Source organism: Camellia sinensis, chromosome 4 (genome assembly GCF_055761805.1).
Source record: "Camellia sinensis isolate YWXY chromosome 4, ASM5576180v1, whole genome shotgun sequence".
Lineage (NCBI taxonomy): Eukaryota > Viridiplantae > Streptophyta > Magnoliopsida > Ericales > Theaceae > Camellia > Camellia sinensis.
This window is the reverse complement of record NC_138964.1, coordinates 179,324,208-179,336,472: the sequence shown is the minus strand read 5'-3', so window position 1 is coordinate 179,336,472 and position 12,265 is coordinate 179,324,208. Positions and strand designations below refer to the sequence as shown.

The 12,265-nt window shown below is 36.0% G+C and overlaps 1 protein-coding gene across 1 annotated transcript; it reads right to left on the bottom strand.

Annotated features, from left to right (window-relative positions):
* Nucleotides 1–261: 261 nt before the first annotated feature.
* LOC114307856 (uncharacterized) lies at nt 262–11,973 on the bottom strand. Its single transcript, XM_028253303.2, has 5 exons — nt 11,784–11,973; nt 3,689–3,806; nt 3,196–3,295; nt 2,974–3,060; nt 262–610 (listed from the first exon to the last, which is right to left on the bottom strand). The coding sequence occupies exons 1-5, from the start codon at nt 11,842–11,844 to the stop codon at nt 476–478; spliced, it is 501 nt and encodes a 166-aa protein (XP_028109104.2). The 5' UTR covers nt 11,845–11,973; the 3' UTR covers nt 262–475.
* Nucleotides 11,974–12,265: the final 292 nt, after the last annotated feature.

The following is a 12,265-nucleotide window of genomic DNA, read 5'->3' as shown; positions in this document are numbered from 1 at the left end:
ATTTCTTAATCAAAAGCGTGTTTTATAACCACGATTTTAAGATTTCCTATCTACGCGAGACAGGCGCATATATGTTGAAATCGTGGTTCACAACTGCGATTTAGCCTATTTTGAAAATTCTTTCAAAACTAGGCTTAGTTTAAAAATTAATTTAATATTTTGACTTATTTAGGGAAATGCCCCCATGATTGCGTGATGTAGCTTTCTGCTCCCTTACTATTAAAAAAAGAAAAGAAAAGAACAAGGCATCCACACATTTAGTTGATGAAGAGATAAGAGGGCATCATTGCGTGTGTAGTAAACCTTTATGAGAGTAAAGTTTGGTATAAGAGGCATCCAGTTGTGATCATCCCAGAAACTTGGTCTTGCATAAGGGCCCCACCTTGAGCCCTCAGTTTACTAGTGAAAATTTAAAGGATTTGTTTCAAACATTTCTCATCTATAAACAACTTCAGGATACCTTTTGAACAGTTTGTCATATGGAAGCCTCAAGTTCATCCGGGCTTACAGCAGAGCCATTTGGGGTATCATCAGCACGGAGCTGCGAAGAGACGTCATCTATGGCAGAGTTCAGCTGTGCGATCTTCTCAGTCAGGATTTTGCGTGTCCTCTGTTCTCATCAAATCATATAAAGTGGATGAGAGTTCATATTGTAAATATGAATCAATGACAAGATCCCTAGTAAAAATTAAAAATATACCATATCATAGAAAAAAAAATTATTAAATTAAATATTTAATGAATAACGTATATGTCATGTACTATGTGATAAAGAATACAGATTCGGGGGCTGCTTGATCATATCAATCAAGCTTCCAAAAATATGATGAATTAAGGGTAAACCACAAATAGATGACCATAGATGAATGAAAAACAAAATAATAATAATAATAATTTATTTTATAAAAAAAATTAATAATAAGAGGACGGTTCTACTTCTCAAACTCCTGTTTTATTAACATCATCATCATCATCTTAGGTTGGTGGAGAGTGGCAGGGTTTAAGAAAAAGCAAGCTTGAGGTGTTTACGAAGAGGAGATCTTTTGATAATGCTGAGAGCTCCATTTTGGATTTAGAAGGGGTAGTTCTTGTCTCCTTGATTTTTTATTTTTTGGCTTCAGGAGACTTTTCCTTTTTCTTTGTGTGATTTTGCTGATTTCTTGGGAGAGTTGTATATGCTTGTTGATATATAGGAGATAATTACATAAGGGTATACTTTGATGTTCTGTATATGTACTATGTATTTTGGTGCCTTTTGTATATATATATATATATAGAAAAAGAGAGCCTGTGATTTGTTCTAATAATTTCCCGGATGGTTGTGTCTTGGGCTTAGTTGCACGAAGCGGGAGCGGGGGCGGGAGCGGGAGCGGGGAAGCGTGAGCCGATAGAAGTTTCTTAGGTTGGGAGCGCCTCGGGGAGCGGTACTATATATATATATATATATTTTAATACACATTAGAATTTTTTTTATAAATATTTTTATTTTAATACACATTAATTATTTTTTTATTTATTATATTTTTAAATAATGTGTTATTGTTAATTTTTTTTTTATGTTATATATATTTGTTTGTGTTTTTTTATTAATATGTATAATATATACTCATATATATATATTTTATATTTATATGTATATATATGATATATATAAAATAATAATGTGTTAATATATATATATATTTTTTAAATATATATATTAATATATATAATCATATATTATATATATTATTAATATATATGATATATATTATATATGTTTTATCTTATTTATATATTAGTATATTACTTAGAATCAGATAACGGTGGCCAGAGAGAGAGTGAGAGACGAACTGCGAGAAGGCAAAAGACGAAGGAGACGATGACGATCAACAGAAGGAGCAGATCTGCGAGATCGAGAGAGAGAGGCGAACTGCGAGAGACGATCTGCCAAAGAGACGATCTGCCAGAGACGATCTGCGAGAGCGAGAGAGAGAGACGATCTGCCACAGAGAGAGAAGAAAAACGAAGCGAAGAAGCAGGACATACCCAGACGACTTTCAGGTTCTTCACCTTCTTTCTCCTCTTTCTCTCAGTTAGGGTTTTTGTTCATAGCCACCAACGATCCTATCTAGGACAGAATTGCGTTTCTCTCTCTACAGAAACGCGATTCTTACATGTTTCTTTCTAAGAAACGAGGAATCGCGTTTCTCATGGAGATTCGTCACCTGATTGCGCGATTCCTGCAACTTGGGTGTTGAATACGTACCTCTCAAGGTCCAAGGATTCACAAGGAAATTGGAAGTTGTTAGGGTTTAAAATTTTAAAAGCCTAAAGGAGGAATTCATGGGTATAGATTCAAACTATTTCAATTTTTATTTTTTAAATTAATCTTTGGCTTCCATTTTGATTTCTTCAAATGTGTCTCTTATGCCTGTCTAGGTGATAGATACACATTCCACACGTCTCCAAAACACGTTCAGTTTAAAAGAAAGCCGAAAATTTAGTAACAAATGTTTGGACGCATGTCCAGCACGTTTCTCAACATGTTTCAGGCACGTCGCAGACTCTTATGTGGACTTGTCATCCTCAAAGGCTCCATCCTTCGTAAGTGGGAAGATGAAGGAGAAAACCAAAGATAATTGTGATGCACAAAGCTAGAAAAGTATAAATTAGGGTTCAAAACAAATCAACAATTGCACCAGTGGAGACCGGTAGGTTTTTAGCTAAAGGTTGAAGGTCAAAGGAAGAGTTAGCAGAGACATTTGTGTAATTTACATCTCAGAAGATGATCTGCACACAATGCAGCACAATATAAAGCAAATTACTAGAAATTGTGGAACTGAAACGAATTCCAACCAGGGTAAGACTTAGATAACGGGTGCCCAAAAAAAAAGTCATAATAAAGGATGAAAGTCAGCTCCACAAAAGGAAAAAAAAAATAACCAAGAATTTTTTTTAAATGGAAGCCAAAATGCAAGAGAGAGATCTCACCTCCAAGGCTTTCTCTTCATCATATATGAATTTTGGCAGCTTTCTCATCAAATCTTTCCTGTCTGCTCCTGCCAGTGCCTTGCTGATCTGTAAGGCAAATGAACCTCACAGCAACTATGTTATCCAATCAAATTTGAAGTACCTCATATCAAACAAGCCAGAGATTTGACCAAATAAATCCAATTCCAATGGATAGACAACAGTTCAGGAATACACACATACCTGGGGTGCATATATACAGCCTAGTGCTCCAACAACAATTCCACCCAAGACAAAGCCACCGACAAAGATACTTGCACTACTTGGCCTTCCACCATCCGCACTGCACATGCACACAAAGTGAATAATCGTCTTAGAAAAAATAAAGTTCAATCTGACAAGAAGTCACAACAATTTGCTCAAGAACTAAAACAGGATTCTTTGAAAATCATCATAGATGTAAAAGTTTAGAAACTATCTTTTGTAGTCAGCATCAGCAAGGTCATGCTTAATCTGAAATAGTAAGCAAGCATCAAGGGGACCAGAACAATGCAACAATAACTAGAAGGCAAACAATTCATGCATGTATGCATTTGCATGTCCATATGCATGAGAGAGAGAGAGGCAACTTGCTGTGGATGCAATTTTTTTATCTTGTGACTGTCAGACTATTTCAACTACATGCAAGTATGTCCAAACAAAGAATCAACATATCTATGCTCAAAAATAAATTTACCTTGCTTGCACTGTAAATGGCCTTTTGTACTTCAGTGCTTTCACTTTTCCCTGGTAAGTAGTGCTCATCAACAAGTTCTTCGAGCTAAGACATTGGTCCACTTGCATCAAAGACGAACCTAACATCATATGTTTGGTTACAATGAGAAAATATTAAGAACCCCAAAACCAAATGCCCTAATTAAATGCATGAAAGCTTATTTAATCACGTCATATGTGGCCTACCATAGCATGGCAAATTATGTTCAAATATATTCACGACAAATTTAAATGCTTGTTCAAATAATTAAAAACTGCTCAGAGGGTTAAAAATGCAGAGACACTATTTTTTTAGACACTTTTTTGACTGCATGCATTACAGAGCACCATGGTATAACTTCACGCTTCAAGCTTGACACACAATGCAATAGAACACTGATAACTCTACAACAAGATCACTTTTGCTAGCTACCAGATGATGGTCAACCAAGACTCAATGCCCTTCCGTGATGTGTACATCTAATTCATCACATGGCAAGCCAAGTCATCTGCACATCATCTCCCTGAGCCTACCACATCAGCACATTGGATTCACCAGTCAAACTCGGCACATGGCCACTGAACCAACAATATGCTCTCCTCCAGGGTCAAGCCAGGTTGGCCAAGGATAACACACGCAATGCCCTAGCCCTTGAGCCTAGGCAAAGAGACAAAAGTATCCTCTTTATGTTCTTGACGCACAGGTTGGCTAGGCTGAGCATATCTCAACCAAAGAACACCACCATTTCCACTGCAGCATATGCTTAGAACCTTGGCTCAGACTCAGTTGAGCAATTGCCCATCCAAGCATGTCCCCTAGTTGTTCCAAGTATCAATCTCCAATTGCTATGCACACTCACTCTTCAGCCAAGCGTGCCCTCCATCCAAAGTCCGCCCAATACTCTTGGGAGCCTTAAGCAAAATCTTAAAGGGGGATTTTTATATTTAAATAATATTCATTAATTTTTTATGTTGTAACATTTTTTGTGCAAAATTCACTTTCCTTGCATATCTATTCTTATAGTTATAATGAGGTCTACCACAATTACTATTGACAGTGCCTCGACAAGAATGGTTTTCATTTTGTTAGGCCTTTCGAAAAGGATTTTTTTTTCCCCCTCTCTAGACCCTTATCATTAGGGGCCAATGGAGAATAATAGTTTTTATTTTATTGAGCCTTTGGACAAGTTATTTGTATTTTTTTGGTAGACCTTTAAATAAGGAGACTTAATGTTTTTTGTTAAGCCTTTGGACAAAGAGAGTTTTTTTTTATTTCGTTTGCCCATCAAACAAGAAATTTTTTTTTTTATTTTGATTATTTTATTATTATTTTGCGTGAGGCTAGCGTCTAACTTGCCTAAGGGAACAATAACTTATGCTCCGTCCTGTCTCAGCTAGGTCTGAGCATGGACCTCTATTACAAACTCCATCAAAGGGCACCTTGACGCTAGGACGCTAGCCTAGGTTGGAAGCAAGTCTTGGAATCCTATCACAATTGGTGTCTCAATCATGGGAGACTCAAGCGACCCATAACCTCACTCAAGATCACCAGAGGATTTGTGGGTTGGAAGCTAGAGTTGAGGGTTCGTTAAGGTGATGTCTTGTCCTCTTCTCCCATGGGAGACCCGCACCTCAACATATCTTAGAAAGAGAGACCACAAGATGATAAGGGGGATATTGATCAAGAGATGTGACTCATTATAGGGGTGGGAATCATGTTGTGTCATGTCATTTTCGAGTCATTGCGGGTTCGTGTCCAAAACACCTTAACACTAGCATAGCCCATTTAACTAACCGTGTCAATTATCTTGGCACTAGCCTGACCTACTTATAATCATGTCAACCCAAACACGACATGCCTAACAAAGTTAGTATAAGAATTTGTTATTTCAAGCAAACTTGTTTCACATTACAAGCATAATAAGGGTAACATGTTTAAACATTAACACGAAACGATAATATATATGGGAAACTACATTTAAATGGGGTTAACTCAAAGTAATTGCACTTCCATGGACATGCAAGCCACAACAAGTGAGTTGTGTTCTATGCCAAGGATTTTACTTGCACAAGACCTAAGAAGCACGGACACGGACACGTGACACGACACGAATACAACACGGACACGTCGACACGCTAATTTTCAAAAAATGCAGGACACGACAAGTGAGGGACACGCATAAAATCTATAATTTTATATATTTATTATATGTTATATATATGAATATATCATTCAAAGATAATAAAAAATTACAATATAACACTAATTCTTATAAATTTATATGATTTTTATTTTATTATTATATTTTAAGTTGTTTTGTTCAAACTTATAATTAGTTTCACCTATGTCTAATCGATAAATACGTGTGTTTAAGCAATAGACACGTGTGTCTAAGCAATAGACACGTGTGTCTAAGCAATAGACACGTGTGTCCTCCAAGTATCCAAAGAGTGTCCAGACCTTTAAAAAAAATTAAAAAATAGGACAAGTTTTGAAGAGTGTCGGACACGTGTCGGGGAAGTGTCCAAAGAGTGTTGGTGTCCGACATAGAGACGATACGAATACGTCACCTTCTTAGAAGTGTCTGTGCTTCTTAGCACAAGACACATGCTCACTAGCACTCTCATGAAAATACAATTATATTTCCTATTTAAATGCATTTGTTTCTAAGATATATGTCAATATGTCGTGAAAATAATTCAAAATATTTATTACGAATCCACTGCACATCCAATTTGAACTATTGTTACACATTAATATTCAAACATCCAACAAAACTTCAAAAACAAAACAAGCTCTTCCAAACCAATATATAATTCAATGGTTGAGACTAAAGCATTTAAGATTATAGGGCTACTAGATTCAAGTTGCATTTGGGTTACTTGCGGTCAATAGTGGGTTTGTGTCTATACGTCGACACAAATTATTAGATGGGTCGTGTTTGGGTTACACATGTTCAACCCTAACACAACCCATTTAATATTCATGTTGTTAGGTTGTGTCATATTCGTGTTCATGTTAAAAAATGACCAACCCTAACCCTCCAATTAATTGTACGGTTCGAGTTGTGTTAACAAGTCACATGTCAAATTCCCTCCCCTCAACATAACTACCCACTTTAGATTCTCTAGTATAATCACTGAGGTTTAATATACCTGCTACCATTGCAGCCCATCCGAAATTTGATCATCGACGCAATTGGCAGTTGGGAAACCTCCAAATTATCAAACCAATGGAGTCATGCTACTTGTCCTTGAGCATATGGCATCATGTATGGATGAGCTTGCTTCCACAATCCAACTTTCCTATATGAGGAGATCTCCACCTTCATGCATTCAAGACACACATAAGCACTACATCCACCAAGCTCATAAGATTTCGCCGCCATTCTCTCTCTCCATCAAAGATCATTTCTACTCTCAAATCCTACACCTCTGGTGACACTAGAGATGGCAATCCAACCTAACCCGACCCGACCCGACCCGCAGTCTCTGTCTCCACCATCGATGGGAGTGGATTTCTGCCATTTTGTCGGGGTTCGGGATGGGTATAAAGATAAATTTTTAAAACCCAATTGAAGTCGGATTGGGTCGGGGATGCCCACACCCATCCCCATCCCCATCCCCATCCTCGTTTATTTGTTTTTTAAATAGCAAGTGCGTAAAATATAATGTTGGGAACAAGACTCGAACCCAAATGTTTTGAATAGCATTTAAGGAGACTAACCAACTGTACCACTTTCCAATTGGTGTAATTAGCTCCTTTAATATTTTATATATAACAAGAGTCATTCTACAAAGCACGACACCCGTTACAGCATAATTCCACCAATTAAAAATTATTATCAAAATAATGGGCATTATGTTTTTAAATAAAAAGACCACAATATACCACATCGTTTTGTATAATAATTTTGTATTTTTCTATTTGTATAGAACTACTCATTAAATATTGCTTAGGTAAAAAAGAAGCAGCCTGCAATGGGAAAATATTGAGTGTAACGGTGACATCATTCTATGTGGTGTCACCAGCTAATAAAAAGTCGTAAATAGAATTAGTTGAACAAGTCTTGTCTCTCATTAACCTAACAATATTGTGAACCTTACCGCAAAACAAGATTGCTCATTGCATGGTAATACTATGTGCACTTGAATTTCTCCCTAAACTTCTTTCTTTGGTTTAATTAATTTTACAAATTCCCGTAACAATTAAGGCAACGTGATTATTATGTAGTTCCCCCACATTAAGCAGTGGGCTAATGCAGTAAGAATTGTCATGATAAAAAACATTCCTTATATACAATCAGTGCATATATAAACTATCACATCATGCCAGAATCTCCCACATCAATTCTCTTACCTACCTCTCTCTATTAACTTATCGACTATCATACATGATGACATTTTTCTTTGCCTAGTTAGATATCTTCTTTTTTTATGTGCTTCCCCCCCCCCCCCCCCTCTCCCCTTTCTTTGCTTTGATTTCTTTTGATTTTACCAGAGGAGTAGTATAATTTTGGGGATCAAGGATGAGGCGGAGGAACCACTCTTGTTAGGGGCAGGGATTGGGTGTCAAAAATAATCTCAGTCAAGGATTGAGGCCGTGGCAGGGACGAGGTAGTGAAACTCATCCGGGGATCAATGATGGGGAGTGAGGAACCCACCCCACCTCGCCCTTTTGCCATCCCTAGTGCACACCATCTTCCTAGAAGGCTCCACTCCAACCATCTCACCACCATCCCCACCCCAACCTTAAAACCCAACAACAAAGAAGAAATAAAATTCCCATTTCAAAATTTACCTTTTATGATCCTACTTTATCCTGGAGAATAAAATTTTCTACCATAATAATGAGCTTAGAAACTACACTCTAAAGAGATCATCTTGGCCTATATAAAAATGAAGCAGTGCTCCCCAATCCCCATTTATGTGAGAGAAGCAATGTAGTCTTTATAAAAACTAATAATTGTTCTCAACACACAATAAACCCCATTCTCCTTTGTTATTCATTGTTATTAATGCTTGAATATGATCTATTAGATAAATATGACTTAATTATTTTATTGTCTAGTAAAATGCCAACCAAGGCTCACTTTGTAACTGTCAATGTTACATGGACTTCAGTACAGGTATCGAGTGTGGGTTCGTATATAGAGGTCGGACCCATCAAACTTCAAATTCAAGGGTGCACAAACTTGACATAAAAACACCATGTTTTTATATTTTTAATCTAGTATTTAAGATAAAATGGTGTTATACGTAACAATGTCAAAAAGGAATTTTATTCATTTTATAGCAATTATGTAATAATATATACATATAATCATAGTGTTAAATACAAATATATAAGAAGTGTCCGACGAAAAGTATCGGATACATTTCCCACACCCTTGTCCAAGTGTCGAGTGTCTAACACGGGTATTTGATTTATTTTGAAAAGTTCATATAACATTAGGTGACCATCATAATTAAACCAGCATTTAGCATAGCAACAACTCCTATGTTCTCTTGTCCTTTCCAAAGATTGCCCCTTTCATACTTGAACTCATGATGCAAAGTTTGCTCCACGTTAATGGATTCCTTGTTGGAACCCAACACCACAATGTTGGCCAGTTCCAAAAAGGAATCCAAAAATAGCAAGAATCATCCTTCTTCACCAAATAAAGGTGGATCCAAAAGAAATAAAACTATAAAGGTCTTATAGAATTGAACTACAAGGGTTGTGTATCCTTATTGCATTATGTAGCTCTTCTTTATTTTCCTTTAAGGTGTTCCAAATCCAAATCCAAATCCAAATCACTCTCTCTCTCTCGATTGTCCTTTCTTCTATTAAGTGCTATGGCATAAATGTAACTATAACAAAAAATTTGATATATAGAGCTCTCTTTTTCTTTTATTTTTCTCTCTTATTTTATATTTCCAAACCCAAATCTATTTACTGCTTGTTCCTTTTCTTTTGTGTACTTCTACTAACAAGTGCAAAGTGTCGGTTTCAAATCATTATGCATTTTTTCATTTTTTTGGCGCAATCTTACTATCCCTTATCCAATCTTGTATCCCCTCCAACAGTCCTAGGATTTTGATTTTAACAACCTTGTTCGAAACTAACGTATAATATTTATACATTAGTCTTGGTTGGCGTGGTGTGGTGTGGTGTGGTGTGGAGGAATATTGACTACATATTTTGCTTGGCCTCCGCAAAAAGAAGCCATATCATGTCTCTCACCCAATTTTGCCCTAACTTCTCATCCAGGCAACTTGAGAGTGTAGAAACAGCTGGAAAAACTCTTTTGTTGGCAAGGAAAGTGGAAGAACCAGACCCCACTTCATCATGAAAATTGAGTGACGAAATGACTTGACCAACCAACCTAAGTTTAGATGCTTTTTTGCTGCTATAGGGAGCTTATTATCCACTAATTTCAATTTGTAATCTCTTTCTTAGTTTTCCTTTAATCTTTTTTGTCCATTTTGGTGATATATATATAGTTGAAATCCATTGTTGAATAATGAAGAAAATTATTATTATTTGATATTAATGAATCAAGGATCTTTCCTGGATGATTATAATTTATATGCTTCTACAGCTTTTACAAGTTGTAACCAAGTTGCATAGAGGACACGAATATGACACGCATGAATATGACAATGACACGTTGACACATCAATTTTCAAAAAATGCAAGAAATGATACCCCTGGACACTTTAAAAATTTATATGTTTATACATTTATCATATGTCACATATATGATTAGTTTATTGAATGGTAATGAAAAATAAAAATATAATAAATATATATAAAAAAATAAAATAAAAAACATAACATAACATAAATTCCATAACTCAAATATCAAGATATCATCCATACAACAATTCCAATGTAAAGAATGCAAAATATTGTACAACATTAAAATACATATGATTTATTCATCTTATAATATTTCCAAATATATTTAGAGTGAATAAGTCACATTCCAAAAAATACAAAATATTGTTACTATAAAGAGATTCATCACATTAAAACCATATGATTCGTATCTCCAAATTAGAACTACATAAAAAAAATATGTTCAACTTTAATGTTGAGTAAATAAATAAAAAAAGCTAAAATAGGAGAAAATAAGCAAATCATAGGTTTTAAAATGTAACAGCCACTGCCGCCACCACTATTACGTAACGGTTGTACTAGTGCCGTAATAGGCGTCACAGGTGTTTTGTAAATGGTGGCGACGGTTATACCTGTGAAATTCAATCGCATTGCTATAGTGGCCGTAACGGGTTGTGGTGATTCCCTATACAGTTAAAAAAAGACATTACATAACGGTTGCAACCCGTTTTTAAACCATGAACTTTCAATAATAAATTTATAACTATAAAAATATCTTAAAAAACACAATTCAGCTATTTACACAAACAAACTAAAAATAAATCAAAACTCATAGATAGAGAGTGTTTGATACACCAACTAGACGCCCCATGACAAACAACCATGTCAAAATAAGGCCCTTTAATTACTTCATAGTGTCAAAACATTCAAAAACTACTCAGCATAGAATCATTCATTAACACCACAAAGTACACAGATAACCAAGAAACTTCTGAAAAAGCAAATAGAAACACATCTAGTGCTCATTTAGGTATCTCCATGGGATTGCAAAGCTACACCGAGAAGCACATTGCGATTTACCAAGAGAATTCACAATCACAGCCAGGACAATTTCAAAATATGGAAGTTGCACCACAAAACTAGAGAACCCAAAACCCAAAATTGGTCGCTGTATCAATCAGTATTGGTAGCGGCTTCTAATTTCTTGACTATCAACAGCTTCACCTTCAATTGTTCAAATTTCAAGTCCGAAACCCCATGTTGAGATATTACAACTAGCTCAAAAAAATCACTTAGGTTTGGCACAATCATAAATCTCAGAAACAAAATTCACATGTATGTATATGAATTTGAGAAAATTGAAGAACTGATTTGGTTCTTTCAAAACAAGAACGACCCCAATGAATGAAAAACGCTAATATGTCATGCAAAGATAGAAGAACTGATCAGAACAAGTAAATTAGGTGAAAATTACCTGAGAATAACTGGGTCTGAGGGTTTCTTGCTGAAATCAATGGACTCGAAACACAAGTCATCCTTCGAATTTTGCAGAAGAGAGAGAGATGAAATGAAATGAAATGAAATAAAATAAAATAAAATGAAATGTTTTCGATGATATCGAATTACCACCCACTTGGTCTAAACAACTGTCACACAGAATACCAATTGGTTGGTGGTCAAGTGGCGATTGGAGCTTGACTTGGTAGGAAGGACTACGGTTCGATTCCCCGCATCACCAATTGGGAGGGGCTTTGAGTCTAACCATCCAAAACTACGCCCCGAATCCGGATTAGTCGGCCCGAAGGGTCGGATACCGGATGGCTGGACCAAAAAAAAAAAAAACTGTCACACAGAATATGGACAGGTGGAACTTGGGAAACATCGGAACACTACATGGGCTCGAATGTGCTTTGGCCCATACTCTTATGCCCAAATATTAGTGCATCCATGTTCCGG

What these genes read in the sequence shown, in the direction of transcription:
- LOC114307856 (XM_028253303.2), bottom strand. Translation starts at nt 11,844, where the DNA reads ATGACTTGTGTTTCGAGTCCATTGATTTCAGCAAGAAACCCTCAGACC. An exon ending in CCATTTACAGTGCAAGCAAG is followed by an intron (nt 3,296 to 3,688) that starts GTAAATTTATTT and finishes GTGCATGTGCAG; the next exon opens with TGCGGATGGTGGAAGGCCAA. An exon ending in ATGAAGAGAAAGCCTTGGAG is followed by an intron (nt 611 to 2,973) that starts GTGAGATCTCTC and finishes TGATGAGAACAG; the next exon opens with AGGACACGCAAAATCCTGAC.